Below are 24,974 nucleotides of genomic sequence, written 5' to 3' on the forward strand. Positions count from 1 at the left end.
ATAGCTAATACAGAGCATACAAATGTATTTTTTTTAATACAGTTTCTAAACTCAAGATTTCATATAACTAAATGTTTAAGATTCAAAAGCTCATACTTCAGTGAATTTCCAGTATGTTTCCAGTATTCTCAGTAAAATAATTCATCAGAATAGATTTAGGGAACTCGCAAATCTAACATGTATGCTTTTTTTTTTATAGTGCAACCTTTGCTTCATCCTCACAAGTTTCTTTATTTCTCATCAAGCAATCAGGCTTTAGTCAAAGTCAGTTTGTCAGTGAAGACTTAATTTCTCAGTAGGCCTACACTCCATAATAAGCAAATAAGCAAAAAAACTAAACAAAAATACAAATAATCATCAATAAATTACTTTAACTACGAGGCAGGCAAATGTACTTTTATGATGCTATTTCTAATCTGCTTTTGTCGAATCATAAAGTTAGTTTCATATTTTCTGTATTTCAGTTGTGGGGAACAAATACAGAAACTCATCAGATTAAAGTCCGGTGCACACTGTATGATTTTAACTGTAAAACAAAATTAACGCTAGAGATTGTTTTTCTTTGCTAGCCTCCATTGCAAGCTTGTGATGCAGTTCACAGTCGCCGAATGTGTCATGGATTGATGATGTAAAACACGCACATCTTCTTGCGTGTGTCCTTTTTTCTGGCTATAATGACTGAGATCCTATAGTGTGACAAGGCTTACAGCTGAGATCATGTTCTGACCAGCAATATTATAAATCATACAACGTTTTCCTATTACAACTTTTTGTCATCACTTTTCCTCATTTCTATGTCAGACAAGAAGACCCTTCATCGGGGACCCAAATTACTAACATCATCATCACCATGAAACATGTTCGCTGGTGTCATGCCAACATTATCATCATCATCATTTTCAGGCCTGGTTCTTGCCAGCTACAGAAGGGAGGGCTGGTCGATTTTTTACATTTATTTATGGGGGTAAATACACTAGATACAATAGGGTTTGGTGAAAAACACACCGAAACTGAATGTATTGTTTAATGAAAATCCTGGCCTTGGCCGCTGGTCTTCTGTGCACGGCTCGCAACCACAGTTTACTCCAACTCGCCCAGAAAATGCACATAAGATGTGAGAAATCGAGAGGAATAAATATGCAACCTGAAATACAACAGCAAGAAATCCCAAAAAAGTATTCATGTACTTTCTTCACTGATATCTCCAGACCTGAACTGATGACAGTCAGGATTGCAGTTGACAGATGTGAATGCGATAACTTCTTGTTACGATGCAAGTTCACCAGAACACACCCAGCTATCGGGTTGTTTTAACCCAGCTATTGGGTTGTTTTAAGCCAACATTTAACCCAACCGCTGGGTTAAAACAACCCGAATGCTGGGTTAAAACAACTCAATTGCTGGGTTAGTCCATTTTCAACCCAACTTGGGTTGTTTTTAACCCAGCATTTTTTAGAGTGTGTTCTGGTGAACTTGCGTCAAATGTTATATTTATAAATGTGTAGAGAAAGAATATAAAAACACAAGTTAATCAAGGTCAACTACTAACTAGTCCAAGGCCAGCAGTTTACACAAGGCCCTAAAATGGCCGAAATGTCAACTGTGTTACCCGTCAACTGTAACCGTTGACAAGGATTCACATGGTTGACAATTTTGGTTTTTCAATTTAAATTTAATGAATTGCTTGTACTTACATTAGTTGAATAAAAAGAATGTTATAATTTTAAAGAGTTTTCTCTTTTCCTTAATGTGTCCTGTCAACGGTGTTACTCCTGTCAATTGTGTTATGTGTGGTTTTTATGTCATAAATCTTTTAAATGTGAACTAAACTGTCAGAAAAATAGATAGGGATATCTCTGGAGAAGGAAATCTTGGGTAAGGAGGGTGAATAATACTAAATTCAGCATACTGTGGATTTATGACACAGCATGTTAATTTTCATGAACATATTTAAAAAGTCATTATAGCTTAAGCATGCCAAATAATTAATTTAGCACATTAAGGGCATATATTATTCAACCACCTAGTTTATTGATCAAAAAAGAATACTGATTTCCTGACTTTGTGGCTGACATGAAACGTACCCCTAAATATAGAATGACAGCCGTGCACTGAAGACCAAGATCAGGATTTTCGTTAAATAATGCATTCAATTTCGGTTTGTTTTTCACCAAACTCTATCGTATAGCCTACCCCCAGAATACAGAATACAAATATATGGCACGTGTCGCATGGGACCATTCAGTGATACTTAAAAAAAAAAAAAAACTATTCACTGTCTTTATATGTACGAACATGAGAAGGAGACAAAAAAACAAAAGAAGGGCATACAGCATCCACCAAGGTGACTATAGTTTGCCTCGTACATTCAGTTTAACAGCATCAACAGCAATTGAGGGTATGACCCATTTTAGTAGTGGCCAAATGACACTTTAAAATTAGTCAGAGCTATATAAATGTATATTTTAAATAAATATGTAAATATGAAGATACTACCGAAGATACATTAAACTCCCCATGATTTGCACCTTGATAGCACGCAGATATTTATTTGATCGTGAATATGAAGCCTCTACTTTTCCACTATAGAGACTGAAGCAGCCTCGTGAATAACATGCCGCGCTGTTACTTTCAGCTAATAAAAGGAAAATGGTACCTACCTAACGGTATTTTTTAGTGTTATTTTTTAATTGGTAGGGGCACTCTACAGCCCTTCATCGAACTTCTCAACACACACATGCCGCCTAAGATTCTTTTTTAATCAACGCATAAATCTAAAAAACAAATAAACACTATGTGCCTAAATTATGTTTGGGTGGGCAATGACATACTTGGCTCACTCCAAGACCGACCTTGACCCACTCAGTGACATGATATCATCAACTTGATGAGCAAAAAGTGTAACAACCTTCTTTTTGTTTTCTCTTGTACAGATGACCTGTGCTCCCCAGGTTAGATGCCACCCTGGCCGGTTGCTCATGTTGCGCTTGCCTAAATCTGCCATGGCCCCAGACAAACTGTTCTCGGGGTTTAAAATTATTAAAAGCAAATCTGACCAGCTCTTGTCTCTTTGACTTGTCCAATACAGCAAACATAAAGTAATCTAGTACACTTTGTTTCACACTTTGAAGCTGTCCCTCCACAAGAGTTTCATGGAGGAAGAACTTGACCAGTGGGGCCTGGTAGTGCTGCAATCCTAGAGTCCCCAAACACTTCAGGATGCGTGTGATGCGCAGGTTGTTGTGTGAATATCTGCAAAATCAAAGAAAAATACTTTTTAGTACTGAAACAACATTAATGAAATTCAACGAAAAGGAAAAACATGACAGTAAAAACCTGTTCAGGTTGCTAAAGCGTTCCTTCCAGTTATTGGCACGTTCCACCTCTCCTGTTGTTTCGTTGACCAAGCGTATACCATAAAAATCCAACATGAGCTTATATGATTTCACCAATTTCCTCTTTGCTTCTTCATCTTTACGAAAAAGCTGGAAATCAATCGATCAGATGAATTTAAAAATCAATATCTATATACACCGATCAGGCATAACAATATGACCACTGACAGGTGAAGTGAATAACACTGATTATCTCTTCATCACACCACCTGTCAGTGGGTGGGATATATTAGATATTAGGCAGCAAGTGAACATTATGTCCTCAAAGTTGATGTGTTACAAGCAGGAAAAATGGGCAAGTGTAAGAATTTAATCGAGTTTGACAAGGGTCAAATTGTGATGGCCAGACGACTGGGTCAGAGCATCTCCAAAACTGCAGCTCTTGTGGGGTGTTCCCAGTCTGCAGTGGTCAGTATCTATCAAAAGTGGTCCAAGGAAGGAACAATGATGAACCGGCGACAGGTCGGCCAAGGCTCACAGATGCACGTGGGGAGCGAAGGCTGGCCCGTGTGGTCTGGTCAAACAGACGAGCTACTGTAGCTCAAATTGCTCAAGAAGTTAATGCTGGTTCTGATAGAAAGGTGTCAGAATACACAGTGCATCGCAGTTTTTTGCGTATGGGGCTGCATAGCTGCAGACCAGTCAGGGTGCCCATGCTGACCCCTGTCCACCGCCGAAAGCACCAACAGTGGGCACGTGAGCATCAGAACTGGACCACCGAGCAATGGAAGATGGTGGCCTGGTCTGATGAATCACGTTGTCTTTTACATCACGTGGATGTCCGGGTGCTTGTGCGTCGCTTACCTGGGGAACACAGTGTGGTGCAGTGTGGTGCTTTGGGCAATGTTCTGCTGAGAAACCTTGTGTCCTGCCATCCATGTGGATGTTACTTTTTACCACCTACCTAAGCATTGTTGCAGACTATGTACACCCTTTCATGGAAACAGTATTCCCTGGTGGCTGTGGCCTTTTTCAGCAGGATAATGCAACCTACCACAAAACAAAAATGGTTCAGGAATGGTTTGAGGAGCACAACAATGAGTTTGAGGTGTTGACTTGGCCTCCAAATTCCCCAGATCTTAATCCAATCGAGCATCTGTGGAATGTGCTGAACAAACAAGTCCGATCCATGGAGGCCCCACCTTCCAAGTTACAGGACTTAAAGGATCTCCTGCTATCATCTTGGTGCTAGATACCACAGCACACCTTCAGGGGTCTAGTGGAGTCCATGCCTCGACAGGTCAGGGCTGTTTTGGCAGCAAAAGGAGGACCAACACAATATTAGGAAGGTGGTCATAATGTTATGACTAGTGCTGTCAAACGATTAAAATATTTAATCGCGATTAATCGCATTAATGCCATAGTTAACTCACAATTAATCACAATTAATCGCACATTTTTATTTATTCTAAATGTCCCTTGATTTCTTTTTGTCCCATTATTTTTTCTTATTTTAATGCTCTTATCAACATAGAAAAGTGGATCGGCTTGCTTTGTTCAAATGTTTGTTTTATTGAAAACAACATTGGCATACTGTAGTGTTCGATTTCACACCAACATTCTCACTTGAAGCAGTCATTCACACTTGGAGCAAATAATCGCTCACACAATGTAACACTGTCCATCAATAAAAGGGTGAAAAAAAATACTTTGTTGCACAAACAGCCCCTTCAACAGCCCTTTCTAAGGGATCAAAACAGGGTGATACAAAATAAAATTACAAAGTGCACATGCAAGGTAAACTAGGACTCCGCCTATAGTGCAGTTAAACCAGGGGTCGCCAACTAGCGGACTCCGGTCCAAATCCGGACCGCGAAGCCTTTTGACGTAGGCTAATGAAACAGTTAACGTTGCAATGCTCACTGTTGCGTTCAGACCCAGACGCGCGGTCAAGCATGCAGGTGCACCGGACGCGAATGACGCGACATGCACGCCGCTTAATTCGCGCCGCAGAATGTCTATTTGCGTCTTTGCATTGACTTAAATCACTGGCGCAAAACGCTTCATTCGCGTCCGGTGTGAATGCACCATCAGAGCAGAAAGCAGCGCTCAAGACAAGCACTTTTAGTTGAAGACCCCTGAGTTAAACCATGGCATAATACGTTTCTCATTTCGGCGTCTCACGCTTGCCATCCACGTCTACTCTTTTAATGGCCCAAACAAGTGTGGGCAGCCGCAGCGTGCCTGATGTTTTGTTTCCGGTCTAGCTACATCCGGAGTGGTGTTGTAGTTTTTCTAACGTTACTAGTTGCTGCAACAGCATGTGAAAAAACTACAAAGTTTGTTAGACCAAAAAGAACGTTAATCTCGCGATAAAAAAATTGACGCCGTTAAAATAGGTTTGCGTTAACGTCGTTAATAACGCGTTTAACTGACAGCACTAGTTATGACTGATCGGTATGACTGATATGTATAATTATGTCAGCCAAATACTATATTACATAATATTTTTTAAGCACCTCTGTAAATAGAGTTGAACCATCTAATTGCAAACTGACCTTTATTTCCTTTTTTGTGAGCACATGTGCATCCCAATTGAATCCACGCTCTTGTATTGGAAACAACCTGCAAAGTTTTGATATGTTTAGTTGAATGATGGTTGAAACACTTTCAGGGTATAGAATAGTTCATAAAGAGCTCAGGAATGAGGTGTAACAGGGTCTAACCATTGAATGTAGGAGTGACAGTTTTCCAGCGAGTGATAATCACCCCACCACTTCTTGTGAAATTCATCAATGTGAACACCTGCGTGAACAAAGGTAATATGTTAAAGCATTTGCCTTGATTGAATAACACTTGTATTAGACAAACAAAAAAATTGTGTAATTTAAATACAGAATGAGCACAATGCCATACCATCAGGTGAAGAGTTTATTTGACCATGGTAAAACTCCAGGTTTAAGAAGCGGCTCTTGACAACAACAAAAACAGCAACAATTTAAAAACAAACAAACAAAAAAAACACTAAACCCATTCTTAAGCATCTGCTTCAAATCAAACCAGTTTTGATCACTGAACACTGTACACTGATATGACAGATGTGGCTAATTTTGAGTGTACACTCAATAATAGAAACACTGTGATGGATTACTTACTTGACCTGGTTCATAATCATTATCAAAATCAAGGATCTAGAGTTAAAAACAAACAAAGTTATCATGTAAGACAGAGTAAGACAGTTCTGGCATTTAGACATTTTTGTAGGATTTAGATTCTCACCAACATTTTTCCTCATATAGTGTGTATCAAAGGATGAATGTGTGTTGGCATTTTTATGACTTCATGCTTTATATGCTTTGTTTTCTAATTTAGGAGCTATGCAGTGATCTGAACTATCTTTACTTTTGAAATTGCTTAGATGATGAGTGCCACAGCTTAGGCTACCCCAGTAAGTTAAACTTACCCGGACACTGCGCCGAAAGTCTTGCATGTCCTTTGCAGCATGTATGTTCCTGCGACTCCTTCTGCAGATCTTTAAACAAATCCAAAATTTCTATCATATTCATAGAAACACAATAAAATAAAATAGGAAGAATGGTAATTAGCATAAGACATGTGGTGGGGTTGATTCAATAATAATAATAATAATAATAATAATAATAATAATAATAATAATAATAATAATAATAATATACAAATCATTTGTGCCAGTATACCGTTGCAAGGGCTGTGCCCGCACAGGGCCTTGCGCAAAACTAAAGTGACCGCTGACTTGATGATGTAAAGCCAATATAGTGAAAGTTCATGTTTTTGTCCTTCAAAATAGTTAATAGTTAAAAAACATAGCTTAAAGGGATAGTTCACCCTGAAAATTCTGTCGTCACTTACTCACCTTAAAGTTGTTCCGTTTCTTTGTTCTGCTGAACACAAAACAATATATTTTAAAGAATGTTTGTAACAAAGCAGATAGAGCAACCAGTGACTAGTATTTTTTCCCCTACTATGGTAGTCAATGGTTGCTCTATCTGCTTGGTTACAAACATTCTTTAAAATATCTTCTTTAGTGTTCAGCAGAACAAAGAAACTCATTGAAAATTATGACAGAATATTCATTTTTGGGTGAACTATCTCTTTAAAATGTGTATCTTGATGCTTTATTATTCTGCTTGTTAAAAATGTATTATGCAGTAACTTGCAATATCCTATTTCTCTATGCGTGAGACTGTGCGTGTGACAGGGATTCATGCGCAAGCCTAAGCAGATCGTAAAAACGATCACCGTTTCCCAAAACCATCGTAACTTAAGTAGTAGCCTACTTGAAAATCTTCGTAGAACTACTACGAGTGCTCTGGAGTAATCGTAACTCCCTAAGTGCATCGTAAGGAGACAGAGCTATGTGGTCTCCTGCAGGACAACCTGCGAATTGCACCTATAAACTTTACTCCTGTCCAATGTGACTTTAATATTGTTTTTATGTATATTTCTTTATAAATGTTTCCTTTTTTTGTTGTTGATTAAATTCATTTTGAATAATTCAATAAAGAAATAATAATGAATAAATAAATAAATAAAATAAAAACTACATGACTGAACACTGAATGAATTCAGGAATGAAAAAGTGCACTGCTGTATGGACATTCATAGGGGTTGTATGCTTATTTACAGTAGGCCTACTACAAATAGCTATTTAAATTTGAAACACTTACTTCTACTGCAGTATATTTCATGGAGCCTTAGTCTTTGAGTGGTTCAACAAACACGTTTACTTTTTGGTCAATGGGGATATTTTACTTGTATTGCCAAAATAAGCTAAATCAAAGACATTTTATTATTATTTGAAATATACTCAATGCTGTTGGTTTATATAGTGTATAATATAATCAATTTTTTAAATTAGTTTGACCTATTTTACCTATTTGCTTTCCTAACTTTTCCTCCCTACGGCGCCCATGCTCGTGTAACCAAGTGGACGATTAGGATGGTGTACGGGGTGGGGCATATGTTTATTTTGTCCTATAAATGCCGCGGAGGGCAGCAGGTGGCGTGACTGCCTGACGTTTGATTTCTTCCTGTCCTCTTCCGGGGTTGTGACCCTGAAGCGCCATAGCGAGGTAGGAGCATTATATTTTAGGTGTTATAGGAGTTTGCATAAGGACGTTGTTTTTATGATCTATCTTATATTGTAGAGAGAACCCCTCCCGACGCAAGACTGTGAGCGCGTGGGTGTTATATGATCGCATGCAAGTCGGGCATGCCGTGTTTGCGGTGTCATCAACAAACCGTATCACGCAGCGTCGTTAGTTTGAGCTATTGTGCCACATTTCTCGTTCACTCTTGGATTACGGCAGAGGTATGTCCGTATTAGATTAGGTTTATTATAATTCTTGTGTAATTGAGTGATTTAGAGGATTGTGTTGAGTGGGCCATGACTGGTGTTTTATGTGTTGATGTATTGTTTATTTTATTTATTTTGTTGAAGAATAAGTTATGTTTTTGTTTTCTGTTGACAGATCTTACTCTGTGGAGTTCTGTACATATGGACCTTTGATGTCTAGGCCCTGCTGTTTTGCTTATGCCTTATTTACTTGTTTTTCATAAGTTTTAATTTGATTATTATGAATTGTGTGTTTTGAAATTATTTCTTTTTGTTATTATTTGTTTTGTTACTTAAGTTTTGTTTGTACCAACCGCTAAGGGTCTATTTGTATGTGCTAAAGGGGAATTTAACCCATCTTTCTATTGTTTTTAGGAACCAGCCTGTGTGGGAGTTTCCTCTTGGGGTCTCCTGGGTCTTTTCTCCACTGCATGAGGTTTACAAACACTGCATGAGGTTTACAAACACTGCATGGGTATTGAGCGTGTGAGGCATTTGCAGTATTCACTACACCTTTTTTTAAATGTGTTGGTTTATGTACACGTGTGGTGAGTGCTGTTTAAACTGTGGGTCTTTGGCCTAGTGATTTCTCCTCTGTTCTTCCCGCAGGCTTGGTTGACCATATATATGCAGATTGAGGGTCCTGATTTTAATATTACATTTAACGATTAGACATCTCAACTTGCAATTTGAATATTCCGCCTGTTCATAAATTTTTGTACTAATTGTTAATAAAAGTGTTGTACTTGAGGGTCACGTCTATGTTCTTCATTTATTAGCGAGAGAGAGCTTGTGTTGCTGTTTAGTTATGTCCGTGGGTATTAAAGCCCCGGTGGCGTAGTCGGACCAAGTATGATCATTACTTGCCATCGGTTACATTTGGCGTAGGTCGGCAGGGTATGCTTGTGTGGAACAGGACGTGATTTTCAGGTGCAACTACACATTGTTTTTTTTATCCCTGGCGGTTGTTGTTGTTGTTGTAGTTTTTTTTCTGTTTTCTCTTTTTTTTTTTTTTTTTTCTATTTTGTGGCAAAACAGCAGCGGCCTATAACCATTCAGCGGGCAGGTGTTTCGCTGCGAGATCGTTTCTATTGAGGACGACGGAGGGATCTGTGCCTGGTGACTATGGAGGCGCCGTTGCAAGAGTTTCGGGAGGAGACTATGGACACTGAGTTGCAAGAGCTGCGGGACTTAGTTCAACAGCTAAGAACTGATAATCAACGCCTGTTACAGGCTCAGACTGCTCCTATAAGAACTGAATCTACTAATGTTGTTTCTGATGTTTCCAGATCTTCAGTTCAGGCTAATGGGTTCCATGACCGCATGTTGTATGTGCCCAGGGAGAGGAAGTGTCCTGTCTTTAGAGGTACTGTGGGAATTGGAATAGCAGAATGGGCAGAGGAGGTCCGCGCTAGTATGCGGGCCCGGGGCCTTATATCTGTTGATCAAGCCTATTTTATATATGATCATTTGGAGGGGGAAGCTAAAAATGAAATTAAATATAGGTCTAGAGCAGAAAGGGAGGACCCAGATCGGATCCTTTCTATCCTCCAAGAAATGTATGGCTGCCCCCAGTCTTATGTTGCATTACAAGAAAAGTTCTTTTCCCGGAAACAGATTGAGGGTGAGTCGTTACAGGAGTATTCCCATGCTCTGTTTAGACTTATGAATGAGGTGTCGGAAAGTGCCCCGGCTCCAATGCCTAACTCTGCCATACTATTGAGAGACCAGTTTGTGGAACATGTCATCGATCCAGCCCTTCGAAGGGCGTTGAAACAAATTGTCCGAGCCCATCCAAGTTATACACTTTTAGATATCCGTAAAGAGGCTATTCGCTGGGAGCGGGAAGGCATGTCTGTTGAAGGGCGGGCACGGAGTTATTCTGTACCCTCATTGTGTGCTACACATGTATCCACTACACAAAACCCCTCTAGTACAGGTAGTTATTTGGCTGAAATGGCTGAAATAAAAGAAATGTTGAAACGACAACAAGAACAATTAAATCAGCTAGGGGAACAGCTTTCCCGGTTGCAGAATCCTAACAAGCGGCCTCCAGTACATCGTAATCAAGTCGTGTGTAGGCGTTGTCAACAACCTGGCCACTTTGCTAGTCATTGTGATAATGAACGGGTTGAATCCCAACCACAGTCTCATTTCAGACGAAGGATAGGATCCCAGCAGCAGCTGTCGGAAAACTAACTCCCTCTGAGTCGCTGAGTCACGGTTCAGGAGGGGACAGTTCTGACTCAAGTAATTCTAATGAGGTAAGCCACCTCAATGTACCGAAATTAGTGGGGCCATGTCCATCAGTTATGGTTCTTATTGGGGGGATCAGGGTACCATGTCTTCTGGATACTGGATCAATGGTGTCCACAATAGCAGAGAGTTTTTTTTTCCAACATTTTAGTGAACAACTCCATTCTTGTAATTGGTTACAACTTAGAGCTGCTAATGGGCTTGATATACCCTATCTTGGGTATGCTGAGGTGAATGTAGAGGTTTTTGGGAAAGTTATACCAAATAAGGGGATTCTCGTTGTAAAAGACACTCCTAGTTTGTGGTCAAAAACAAATATTCCAGGTGTCTTGGGAATGAACATTATTAGTGAGTGTTATGACTTGCTGTTTAGTCAGCATGGTGCTTCTCTTTTCAGCCTCCCATGTATCCAGCAGGCTCCCAAGGAGTGGCAACAGGCACTCCAGTTCTGTCAGGATGCTCCCTCCTCTGTTAGGTCCGGCACAGGGATTGCAAGAGTTAGGGGTAGGTACCCTGTTCATTTACCAGGGGGAACCATGAAATTAGTGGCGGCTACCTGCTCTCAGCATCTAATAGCCCAGTCTAAGACTGTTGTTTTCGAGCCATTTTCTAATGTTGCACTTCCTGCTGGAGTATTGGTAGTCCCTGCTGTAGTACAGATGCTTAAGGGTACTGCTTATGTTCCTGTGATCAATGTTAGCTGTATGGATGCTCGTGTTCCTTCACGCTGTGCTTTAGGGACTCTGAAGTCAGCTCAAATAGTTAGCTTACCTGCTGGGGTTGAGGAGGTTCCCTTTTCACTGGGGGTTGGGGAAGTTCAGGCTATGATTGGTATGCAGGCAGGACAAGTTGGCAAAACACAGCAGCTGATACAGTCAGTTGATTTGTCCACCCTCTCCGCATTAGAGCAGAGTAAGGTTATTGCCCTATTGACAAAGTATCAGTCTGTGTTTGCTACCCACGAAGGAGATTTAGGCTGCACTACCCTCATTAGTCATCAGATCCCCTTAACGGATGAGGCCCCTGTAAGACAAAGATATAGGCGCATTCCACCTGCTGAATATGAGGCTGTAAAGGCACACATAAATCAGCTTTTAGAAAGTCAGGTAATAAGGGAAAGTTGCAGCCCCTATGCATCCCCCATCGTTTTAGTTAAGAAAAAAGATGGTGCTCTACGTCTATGTGTGGATTATCGACAGCTTAATCGCAAGACTCGGAGAGATGCTTTTCCTCTCCCTAGAATCGAGGAGTCCCTTGACGCCCTTTCAGGAGCTCGCTGGTTTTCAACTTTAGACCTGGCAAGTGGCTACAATCAGGTGCCTGTTGAAGAGAAGGACAAATGTAAGACTGCTTTCTGTACCCCATTTGGGCTGTTCGAATTTAATCGTATGCCTTTTGGGTTATCTAATGCACCAAGTACATTTCAGCGACTTATGGAGCGCATGTTTGGGTCCCAGCACTTCCAAACTCTGTTGCTTTACCTAGACGATGTGATTGTATTTTCCTGCTCTATAGATCAACATTTGGAGCGGTTGGACAAGGTTTTGAGTCGGCTTCATCAAGAAGGTCTTAAGGTAAAACTGGAGAAGTGTTGTTTCTTCAAAACGGAGGTCAAATATCTGGGGCACGTGATATCCAATGAGGGGGTCTCTACTGACCCTGAGAAGATTGCTGCTGTAGCCAACTGGCCTCGACCAACGGATGTAGCAGCATTAAGATCCTTTTTAGGGTTTGCCAGTTACTACAGACGATTTGTTAAAGATTTCTCAGTGATTGCAGCCCCATTGTACCATCTGATTGGGGAACTGGGCGGAAGTAAGGACAAAAAGGGTGCGCGGAGACCTGTAAGCAGTGCCTGGACCCTGATTTGTGAAAAGAGTTTTCAAGAGTTGAAGGAGTGTCTGACTAATACCCCTGTGTTGGCTTATGCAAATTTTTCATTACCTTTCATTTTGGAAGTAGATGCCTGCCAGAACGGGTTGGGAGCAGTGCTGTCACAGGAGCAAGAAGGGAAAGTGAGGCCTCTTGCCTATGCAAGTAGAACATTGAATCGGACTGAGAAGAGGATGCCAAACTATAGTTCCATGAAGTTAGAGTTTCTCGCCCTGAAATGGGCGATGGCGGAGAAATTCAGAGAATATTTGCTGGGCCATAAAGTTATTGTCTGGACCGATAACAACCCTTTGAGCCATTTGAGTACGGCGAAACTTGGAGCAACAGAGTTACGGTGGGCAGCCGAGTTGGAAGCCTTTGATTATATTATCCGTTATCGACCTGGACGGGCCAATAGGAATGCTGATTCCTTATCAAGACAACATGTCCCGGAGGGAGCATCCCATGTTGATCACTTTCTTCCAGGGACATCAGTTCCAGCCCGATTGGAGCAGGCTATTGGCCAGACACCGGTAGTTGCTTACCAGTCAGAAATGTCTGTGTTACCAGCCTATTCTGTGAGTGACCTTGCTGATCTTCAGAAAAGTGATCCTATGATTGCTGTTTTTGGTAATTTTTGGCAAACTAAAAAGAGGCCAGATTACATCGACCGGCAAACGTTGAGCAAGTCTGTACTGGAATTGGTGAGACAATGGGACCGTCTGGTAGAGAGAGATAAGGTCTTGTATCGTAGGACCTTTCGCCCTGATGGAGGAGAAGAGGTTCTACAATTAGTATTGCCAGAAATATTACAAGAGGAGGTGTTACAACAGTTACATCAGGGGCACGGCCATCAAGGTATTGAGCGGACCACCGAACTAGTGCGTTCAAGGTGTTATTGGCCTGGAATGTATAAAGCAGTTAAAAAGTGGTGCGAGGAATGTGAACGCTGCACTCTGGCTAAACCAGTACATCCTCCGGTGAAGGGACCAATGGGGCACTTGGTTGCCGCAAGACCAAATCAAATTTTAGCGATTGATTTTACCCTCTTAGAACGTTCAAGAGATGGTAAAGAGCAAGTATTAATAATGACTGATGTTTTTTCAAAGTTTACGCAGGCAGTCCCAACTTATGATCAGCGGGCTCCCACGGTAGCAAATGTGTTGGTGAGGGAATGGTTTTGCCGGTTTGGTGTCCCAGCCCGAATTCACTCGGATCAGGGTCGAAGTTTTGAAGGGGCATTGATACAGCAACTTTGCAACCTATATGGGATACAAAAGACACGTACAACACCCTATCACCCTCAAGGTAACGGCCAATGTGAACGGTTCAATCGAACATTGCACAGTCTCCTTTGTACACTTCCCAAATTTGCAAAAGCCGACTGGACTAATTACTTACCCCAATTGTTGTTCTCTTACAACACTACAATACATCAGACAACGGGTGAGTGCCCACATTTTTTAATGTTTGGCCAAGAACCTAACTTACCAGTTGATTTTCTCCTTGGAAGAGTCCCACAGCCGACAGCAGGGACAGTAATGGACTGGATGGCAGAGCATAGAGGACGTTTGCAAGTGGCATTTGATGGCGCTCGGGAGAGGATTCAAGCGGCAGCCCAGCTGAGGAAGGAGAGGCACGATCAGAGGGGGTATAGCAGTCACTTAAAGGAAGGACAGTTAGTTTACCGAAGGGACCACAGTAATCGAGGTAGGAATAAAATACAAGACGTTTGGAGCCCGACAAAGTATATGGTAATCCGAGCACCCACCGAAGGAGTGGTTTATTCCATTGCCCCTCCAGATAAACGGGCGCAAGTAAAAACAGTACATCGGACTATGTTGAAGCCTGTGCCTGACGTTTTGCCTTTGTATGTTTCGCCGTGTGTGGGCTCTGAGACTTTGCGATCTGAGAATGTTGCCCATGAAGAAGAACAGGAGGATGGACGATGGGTTTATGTCCCACTGCCGGAAGAGAGGACGCCTGCCACTGTGACCGTTCCAGCTGTTCCTTCACCTGGTCACTCCGAGTCAGTTGCTGGTGTATTGCATCCTGATGGCTGGAAAAGGAGTCTAGGTCGGCTGGTGGAGATGCCGCCTTCGGCAAGTGGTGAGGCATTAGACAATGAAGAAAATCCCCTACGCCGGTCAGCAAGAGGAACTGCAGGGAGGCATTCCAACCCTCATCATTTGCCACGGGCTGTGGGGAGTAGTGCAAACGGGGCTGCGACTTCTTCGTCTTTCCTTGGCCATAGTGAGGGGGTGACAGTTGTGTTTAGGCCCTGGATGTAGGTAATTTAAGTAAAAAAAAAAAAAAAAAATTTTTTCCTTTTAATTTGCCGACGGGGCGTCGACACAGAAAGAGGGGGTGAATTGTAACCAAGTGGACGATTAGGATGGTGTACGGGGTGGGGCATATGTTTATTTTGTCCTATAAATGCCGCGGAGGGCAGCAGGTGGCGTGACTGCCTGACGTTTGATTTCTTCCTGTCCTCTTCCGGGGTTGTGACCCTGAAGCGCCATAGCGAGGTAGGAGCATTATATTTTAGGTGTTATAGGAGTTTGCATAAGGACGTTGTTTTTATGATCTATCTTATATTGTAGAGAGAACCCCTCCCGACGCAAGACTGTGAGCGCGTGGGTGTTATATGATCGCATGCAAGTCGGGCATGCCGTGTTTGCGGTGTCATCAACAAACCGTATCACGCAGCGTCGTTAGTTTGAGCTATTGTGCCACATTTCTCGTTCACTCTTGGATTACGGCAGAGGTATGTCCGTATTAGATTAGGTTTATTATAATTCTTGTGTAATTGAGTGATTTAGAGGATTGTGTTGAGTGGGCCATGACTGGTGTTTTATGTGTTGATGTATTGTTTATTTTATTTATTTTGTTGAAGAATAAGTTATGTTTTTGTTTTCTGTTGACAGATCTTACTCTGTGGAGTTCTGTACATATGGACCTTTGATGTCTAGGCCCTGCTGTTTTGCTTATGCCTTATTTACTTGTTTTTCATAAGTTTTAATTTGATTATTATGAATTGTGTGTTTTGAAATTATTTCTTTTTGTTATTATTTGTTTTGTTACTTAAGTTTTGTTTGTACCAACCGCTAAGGGTCTATTTGTATGTGCTAAAGGGGAATTTAACCCATCTTTCTATTGTTTTTAGGAACCAGCCTGTGTGGGAGTTTCCTCTTGGGGTCTCCTGGGTCTTTTCTCCACTGCATGAGGTTTACAAACACTGCATGAGGTTTACAAACACTGCATGGGTATTGAGCGTGTGAGGCATTTGCAGTATTCACTACACCTTTTTTTAAATGTGTTGGTTTATGTACACGTGTGGTGAGTGCTGTTTAAACTGTGGGTCTTTGGCCTAGTGATTTCTCCTCTGTTCTTCCCGCAGGCTTGGTTGACCATATATATGCAGATTGAGGGTCCTGATTTTAATATTACATTTAACGATTAGACATCTCAACTTGCAATTTGAATATTCCGCCTGTTCATAAATTTTTGTACTAATTGTTAATAAAAGTGTTGTACTTGAGGGTCACGTCTATGTTCTTCATTTATTAGCGAGAGAGAGCTTGTGTTGCTGTTTAGTTATGTCCGTGGGTATTAAAGCCCCGGTGGCGTAGTCGGACCAAGTATGATCATTACTTGCCATCGGTTACACTCGCACCCGCCCTTGCGACGGGCCTGATTCGAGCCGTAGATGACGTAATATAATCCAGTCAGATGCGCTATTAATAGCCTACTATAGCCTAGTTCATATTGATATAAATAAAAATATAAAATACAATTTCATAGAACCGATCGATAAATAATGACTTAATCTTATTAACAAATGGAAGGTTTTTTTTTTGCACGTGATTATGCGGCATTTTAGGATTAATAATAAAAAACAAAGCGGCATTTTAGGATTAATAATAAAAAACAAAGCGTCCCAGAAATCCAGGAAATTAATTTTAAAAAAAAAAGGTCGATTGTGGTGCAGGGACTGAACTTCATTCAAACAAACGACAAAATAAGACAGCACTGACGTCCAAGCCTACCTTCTTTCTGCGTGTTTTGATTTCGTATTCATCTTCCCATGTGGAGTCAAACTCGCAATCTGACTCATCAAACTCCATGTCAAGTAGGCCTATAAAGTATCGCAAACTCAGTCCGATTATAATCTTATACCAAGAACCGGGACTATATAAAGAGCTCAATCTTTCCACTGTCAAGAGAAACTTCAAGTCAAAGTCATGTTAAAATCGAAAGTAGTTTCTAGTAGCCTACAGTTCAGCAAAGAATGACACAACTCGAGTTGACTAAAGGGTTGCCATGTCTTCCATTAATGTTCAGTAAAAAAAAAAAAGGCTATAAGGCAGGTCTTGTGACACACTTCTGCCACATAGCCTACATATTTTTTCCACTCAATCATGTCGTAATAACGAGATATTATGCCGTTTACATCTTTTCTCATAATAACGAGATGTATGTCGTTAAAACGACATATATTTTCTCCTATAATAAGGACATATGTTGTATAGTGATGTGTAGCTAAAAAATATGCCTTGGTCCACATTAGATTTAATTTAATATAGCCGATGTGCCTTTGTCATAGGCTACTGGATAAGACTTAAGTTGTTGAGAGAAAAAAAAAAAACAAACAAAAAAAAAAAACAGGTAAATCCACCTGTTTTTCTCTCTCAACAACTTAAGTCTTATCCAGTATGACAAAGGCACATAGGCTATATTAAATTAAATCTAATGTGGATTATTTTGTAGCTACACATCAATATACAACATATGTCCTTATTATAGGAGAAGTAAAAGTGTGACAGTTGCATTTTATTAAATTTTTTTTTTTCTATATTCACACTTGGATGCTAAATTATTTATTATGGTAACAATGCTTTGTATGACTCATATCCCAGTCTAAAACAACATTCACATGAGTAAAAAATATGTTTTTAATATATATATATATATTTGCATTGTTGCAAGTTTTTATTTATTTATATATATAACACTTCGTTATTTTGGCTTGGAATTTCGTTTGTTGAAAATTTGAAATGAATTTTGAAATGCTTTTGAACTTAAAAACTTTGCGTTTAATAAACAAAATACATTTTTTGAAATTAAGACGTTTGGAGTGGAGTGCATGCAAAATAATCTGTTCCCTGAGTCCACGGCCTTTGTTGTTATTGTGAGTTTATAATATAGTTTATAATTATGTCTTGAAATGATCTGTATGATAAAAATACTCCGGTAAAAATGAGTATGAGTATTGTGAGTTGTTTCCACTGTCATAAAGGAAAAAAAAATCCTTGGCGCCTTTGTCAGACAGAGGGTTAAAGCAAAACGTAGCCTATATTTAGTTTCATAGTTAGGCTATGTTTAAATATTAGCCTATGATATTATTTAAAAAAAATGTAATATGTTGATTATGAAAAGTGAGCAGCATGAGTAAGATTATAACATTATAAGATGCGCGAAGGCACATGGGCTATATCAATTCTCTAATGTGGATAAAGGCATATTTTGTACACATCACTATACAACACATGTCCTTATTAGGAGAAAAATATGTTGTTTTAACGAGAAAAATACATCGTTTTAACGACATAACATCTTGTTATTAGGAGAAAAGATATTGTTAAAATGACATAACATCTCGTTACGACATAATTGAGTGGAAAAAAATAATATATATGTGTCTGACCAGAAGAGTCAGGATGTGACGTTTGAGTGAAGTTGTCACTGAGGCACCAACAGACTTTTTTCGGGAGGAGAGTGGAGCTTTAGTTTTAATTTCAACATTTCCATAACTGTTTATTTCACACAAACATAATGAATTGTTCTGCATCTGCGAGAGTGTAGGCGGGCTTTTGATATCACACCTCTACTTCCTGCTCTCTACTGCGCAGATTCCGGTCCTGAGAACACTACTGTGCAGACTCAATCCCAAATCTGCGCAAGATGTCAGCACCATATTTGGACCTCCGGAGGCTTCAATTACTTCAGCGGAAGCCAATGAAGTCGTGTCATCCATATTTTCTATGAGCGAGATGCGAGCACAACAGTCAAACATTTGACTGTTTACATTGAAAATGTATGGAAAAGTATAGCGCAATGGAATGAATATCTATCTATCTATCTATCTATCTATCTATCTATCTATCTATCTATCTATCTATCTATCTATCTATCTATCTATCTGTTGGGAAGGTTACTTTGGAAATGTAATAGCCTAGGTTACAGATTACAAGTTACCCTATTTAAAAAGTAATAAGTAGTGTAAATATTTCAATTACTTTATTAAAGTAATGTAACTGATTACATTTGATTACTTTTTGATTAATTTTCTAATTTCCAGCACTAAAATGCCTTTTTATCACTTGCCATGGTAACTCTCAGACAGGTTGTAGCCTAAAGAATGGAGAAGAAACCCTTTAAATGTTGAGTCATTTTTAGTCGCAATATTGTTGAGCAGCTTTTTTCTCCAGTTTTTTAAAAAATATATATTTATAGCATGTAACTATACATGTTCAGTGGTTTACAAAAAGGCTCTATTCTTAATTTTAGCATTTTATTAGTGGGAACTGGGAAGACATTGTTTATTTGCTTCAGCAGTTAAAACCTTGATAACAAAACCGAGCAAATAACTTTCAAAAACTCACATAAAGAAAATTCCAATATATTTTCTCAATATCTCAGCAAAATAAGAGATAAAATAATAAATAAAATAAAAAACCCAGAGAAATCGTGATTCTAAATGAATTAGGTGCTAATTTTCATATGGCAACCTTGCTTTATCTTCACACGTTTCATTGCTTCATTTCTTGTCAAGCTATACGTTTACCTTTATGATGCCATTTTCTCTAAATAACCACACTATAAAAACATATTCATCTTTAAAAATCTTATTCTGTAACTTGAGCCAAATTCAATTTGACATTCAGATCACATTCATATAATTCAGAGGAACAAACATAGAAAATCCTGAAACAAATCTTTTTAAGTTCAACCTTCAAATTTTCCTATAACATTCCTCATTTCTATTTAGCAAATCAGATATTCACAACCTACTTCAGATTATTATGAGAACTTGTCTCTTCATTACTATCATTAGTTTCCGGAGCTTGCTTTTGCCCTGTTTTATTGTTTGAACTGCATTGTCTGTTTTCATTTGTATCATGTTCATCTTCATTATTTTTGTTTGAACTTGTTTTGACCAGCTGATCTTTTCCACCATTTTCTTCATTTAGCATCCCTTTGACATGATTAATGGCATCTATTTGGTTCCCTTCATGTGCGCTATTGTCTTTATTCTCTGTAAACTGGCTAAAGTTTTAATTTTTGCTATGTACCTCACCTGACAGAAACTTTTTAGAGCCATCATCATCCTCATCATTATCACCAACGATCATCTCTAGAATTGTCTGTTCTCATTTGCCCCCTGATCACGTTCAAAAATTTCCCCCGTCATTTTGTTTGGAGTATCTGCCTTATCTATTCTCTGGTGATATTTTTTACCAGGTGTCTCACTTCCCATCCCTTCAGGAGTAGGATTGGCATCTATTTTGTTCATTTCATCTGTGCTCTCACGGGGGTTCACCCAGTTTTCTTGGGGCTTGGAATGCTCTTCATTACTTTCATTACTCAGTTCTTGATCTTGCTTTTCTGCTTTTTTATTGTTTGAACTGTTCTTATCTGGATCCTCTCCTAACGTCTTGGCATCACCAACACTCACCTTGTGGTTTTTCTTTACACTTCCCTCTGGATCCTGTTCAACTTCATCTACCTCACGTGACAAAAACTTCTTGGGGCCCCAGACAAACTCTTCTTGGGGCTTGAAATTCTTAAAGGCAAATCTAACCAGCTCTCGCCTCTCTGATTTGTCCAATACAGCAAACATAAAGTAATCTAGTACGCTTTGTTTCACACGCTGAAGTTGTTTCATCTCAAGAGTTTCATGGAGGAAGAACTTGACCAGTGGGGCCTGGTAGTGCTGCAATCCTAGAGTCCCCAAACACTTCAGGATGCGTGTGATGCGCAGGTTGTTGTGTGTATATCTGCAAAATCAAAGAAAAATACTTTTTTGTACTGAAACAACATCACTGAAATTCAACGAAAAGGAAAAACATGACAGTAAAAACCTGTTCAGGTTGCTAAAGCGTTCCTTCCAGTTATCGGCACGTTCCACCTCTCCTGTTGATTCGTTGACCAAGCGTATACCATAAAAATCCAACATGAGCTTATATGATTTCACCAATTTCCTCTTTGCTTCTTCATCTTTACGAAAAGCCTGGAAATCAATGGATCAGATTTAAACATCCCATATATATATATATAAGCTTCTGAATTTGAGACTGACGTTTCCTCCAAAATCTGACAAATCCTGTCAGGCAAATACTTTTTAAGCTGGATGGTACATATAGTTGAAAAAGCTAATCTAAAATCTAATTGTATGTTTTAAACTGACCTTTATTTCCTTTTTTGTGAGGACATGTGCATCCCAATTAACCCCTCGCTCTTGTATTGGAAACAACCTGCAAAGTTTTGATATGGTTAGTTGAATGATGGTCATTTAAATGTTCTAAAACACTTTCAGGGTATAGAATAGTTCAGAAAGAGCTCAGGAATGAGGGGAACAGGGTCTAACCATTGAATGTAGGAGTGACAGTTTTCCAGCAAGCGATAATCACCCCACCACTTATTGTGAAATTCATCAATGTGAACACCTGCGTGAACAAAGGTAATATGTTAAAGCATTTGCCTTGATTGAATGACACTTGTATTAGACAAACAAAAATAAATTGTGTAATTTAAATAGAGAATGAGCACAATGCCATACCATCAGGTGAAGAGTTTATTTGACCATGGTAAAACTCCAGGTTATAGAAGTGGCTCTTGACAACAACAAAACAAACAACAAAATAAACAATAAATATAATGCTATAATCAACACTTTTCACGATTAGTCATTCTCGACAGCTGTAATAGTAAACGACCAATCATAGCAACGGTTTACATTAGTTTCACAGCAGACACACCCCTTCCAACAGAACGTTCAAATCAGTGGGCGAAAATCAGGGAAGAAAATGGCATTTTATTTAAAAACTATGACGATTTTTGAGGTAAAATCATATTTACATTATAACCTAAAGAAACATTATTTAAAAAATCTGTTCATTAACACTTTAATGTTTTTACTAGTACTTACCGGTATTTAAATGTCGGAAACATAAAATGAATATTATGTTGTTTAATACACTGTACGTCTCCTGAGGGAGGGAATGGAGACACCACATCGGACTGACCAACCCAATCTCACGACAATTCGTACATATTTTACGAAGTGGCTAATTCGTACGAGGAAGTACATATGGAATGTTTTGGGGGTGGCTCATCAAAGATGGAAAGACACAGTATTCCGTTTAGGAGCTACCGTGGAAAAACACATATGGGATGCCCTTTAGGTCACACATATGGTACCCAGCCTAGTACCGGTTCTCATGGATATAACGGATTAGGCCTGGCGCCAGATGCTCTGCCACGTCTGGCTGCCGAGAGGACTCAACAGGATTGCTCTGGAGGATATAAGCTCAACAGCTCAGGGCACAGGAAGCCAACATTGAGCCGGACCTCTCTGTGCTTCTACCTGTTTGAGGTGAGAACACAGGAGGATACCGGCTCTACACGGAGGCAATGTAATCTCGCAAACATGTTTGGTGTTGCCCAGCTCTACAGATATCTGTCAGCGTGGCGCCCCATGCCAGCGTCCAGGAGGATGCAACACTTCTGGTAGATTGAGCTCACAACCTGAGCAGGCAAGGCACACCTTGTGCTTGATAAGCCAAGGTGATGGCATCCACTATCCAGTGGGCCATCCTCTGCTTGGAGACAGCCTTTCCCTTCTGCTGGCCTCTGTAACAGACAAAGAGCTGCTCTGAGGTCCTGAAGCTTTGTGTTTTGTCCACATACAGAAACAGAGTGCAGACGGGACACAGCAAAGCCAGCGCTGGGTCTGCCTCCTCCGGGGTGGGTACCTTGGGCACATAGCCATCCCTTTGACATGATTAATGGCATCTATTTGGTTCCCTTCATGTGTGCTATTGTCTTTAATCTCTGTAAACTGGTTCAAGTTTTCATTTTTGCTATGCACCTTAGAGCCATCATCCTCCTCCTCCTCCTCATCATCATCCGGCCTGAATTATAGGCACGATTTGTTGACCGAAAAGGCCTGCAGGTCCCATACAACTCTTGAAAGAAGCCAGTGCGATCAGCAACAAGGTCTTCATAGACAGAATCTTTAGCTCTGCTGACTGCAAAGGCCAGTCCTCCTATGGGGTTATGATATGCAGAATAAACTTTGAGGATGGAGGGAGACAGCCTTCGCTCCAACCCTTGCTGCAGGAAGGAAAGCATGGCACTGATTGAACATTTTCAGGCGTCTTCTTGGCGAGAAGAACACCACTCAACTAACAGGTTCCACTTCAAGGCAGCACGTGCTCGAGCTGAAGTGATGGTGTTAACTACCTCTTGGGTAGGGCTGTGAATCTTTGGGTAGACAGCGTATCGATTCGATTCACGATTCATAGGTTTTCGATACGATTCAAGAACGATTCAGAATGATTCAATTCGAGACGATTCACATTAGAATTCAATGCGACACGATTAATTTGATTCGATTCTGCATTTTTTAATATGCATTAATAGGATTATTTAAATGCGTCCCCCAATGTGTCTTAGTCAGGGTGCAAATTACACAGCGACCTTCAGGGGGTCAGAAAGCGGGGCAGTTTGTACTGCTAAACAAAAGTTTGTACATTGCTAATGAAAGTTCATGTTAGTTGATGCTATTATTATTAACTTTATTTTAATAGCCTACAAAAATTGGCATTTGTAGAAATGTACACAAGCCAAATTTTAAAAAGGCTTTAAAAGTATTGTTAGCTCATCATGCTAACTATTGTGTAGGATAGTGTTAATGGCTACACAACCTATTAAAGTGTTCCAGGTACTTTAAACCATAGCTGTCAACCCTCCCGTTTTTTTCTGGGTTTCTCACGTATTTTAGCTCTTTTCCCGCTGTCTTCCCGTTTTAGTATTTTCCCGTAAAATATCCCGAATTTTTACGCTCTGATTGTGTTAACTCAGAACACGCAACGATCTGTGTCTGTGAAGTGGCTTGCACTTGGGTTGCTAGACCTCCAGTCCAGCAGGTGGCAGTACACAGACAGTAGCTTAGGCCAGTGTTTCCCAACCGGGGTGCCATCTGACTAGAGCAGGGGTGCCGTCTAAAAGTCCTTTAAATATTTTTTTTTTGTTCAAATTTTTCAAATAATTCTCTCTTTGTAAACTTTGTTCATTGCATGCCGTATGTTCGAATATGACCAGTCATTTTCGCCGTCATCACCCGGTTGTAGTGCCAGAAGACGCGAATGAGAAGTCGCGCGCGCTGTGAGAAAATGTGTCTCTGTGCACTCACCTGAAAGCGCGCACACTTCTCACAGCGCGCAAATATTGAGTTCTCTTTCAAGTCTTGCTCTTGAACGGACAAACTCACGCAAAAAGTATGTCAACATCTTGATGAGTATTCTAGCAGACATAGTCTGTATATGCCTTAAGTAAACTTTATATTGTCGAGAAAGACGACTCATATCCGAGCATTAGGTCTTAAAGGGGCAGTAGCCTTTACTGCTGTCAACAGACAAGGACATCACTCACTGCTCTTGACTGAATAGCTTTTGTAAGCTTAATAGGATTAATCTTTTATTTATACAGTCAAACATGCAATGTTATTTTACATTTGATACATTTCTGTACCTGAAAACTAATGTTAGACGTACCTGAAAAACATAGTTTACTTTTTTAGTAGGCCTATCTTTGCTCCATAGTATTTATTTGTGCTGCTGCTTGTATTTAAATTATTTGTTCTTATTATTTTCTTTATTTTTATTTGACAGTAGTCCTTTTTTCCTTGAACATAGCAAATACTGAACCATACCGAAACGGTGAACCTAAAACCGTGACACAAACCGAATTGTGAGCAATCTGTACCGTTACACCCCTAGCGTAACGTATGATAGGAGGTGCCACAAAATGGAGAAAATTTTCAAAGGGTGCCATGACTGAAAAAAGGTTGG

The 24,974-nt window shown here is 40.0% G+C and overlaps 1 protein-coding gene across 2 annotated transcripts in view; it reads right to left on the minus strand.

Moving 5' to 3' along the window:
* Positions 1-2,740: 2,740 nt before the first annotated feature.
* LOC307143168 (opioid growth factor receptor-like) overlaps positions 2,741-24,974 on the minus strand; it is a 28,850-nt gene continuing 6,616 nt past the window's right edge. The window contains exons 4-15 of one of the 2 annotated variants that reach the window (XM_079844483.1): positions 21,680-21,734; positions 21,488-21,566; positions 21,308-21,374; positions 20,982-21,130; positions 20,576-20,897; positions 6,799-6,867; positions 6,491-6,526; positions 6,252-6,306; positions 6,062-6,140; positions 5,894-5,960; positions 3,337-3,485; positions 2,741-3,252 (exon numbers count right to left, since the gene is read on the minus strand). In XM_079844483.1, coding sequence (XP_079700609.1) covers positions 2,880-3,252; positions 3,337-3,485; positions 5,894-5,960; positions 6,062-6,140; positions 6,252-6,306; positions 6,491-6,526; positions 6,799-6,867; positions 20,576-20,897; positions 20,982-21,130; positions 21,308-21,374; positions 21,488-21,566; positions 21,680-21,734 — 1,500 coding nt within the window. In that variant the 3' untranslated portion in view covers positions 2,741-2,879. Of the gene's footprint in view, positions 3,253-3,336; positions 3,486-4,537; positions 4,643-5,893; positions 5,961-6,061; positions 6,141-6,251; positions 6,307-6,490; positions 6,527-6,798; positions 6,868-20,575; positions 20,898-20,981; positions 21,131-21,307; positions 21,375-21,487; positions 21,567-21,679; positions 21,735-24,974 lie in introns of those variants that run through there. The other variant, XM_079844484.1, reaches the window with a different exon arrangement.

This window comes from Gobio gobio (assembly GCF_949357685.1).
Source record: "Gobio gobio genome assembly, chromosome: 19".
Taxonomy (NCBI): Eukaryota; Metazoa; Chordata; class Actinopteri; order Cypriniformes; family Gobionidae; genus Gobio; species Gobio gobio.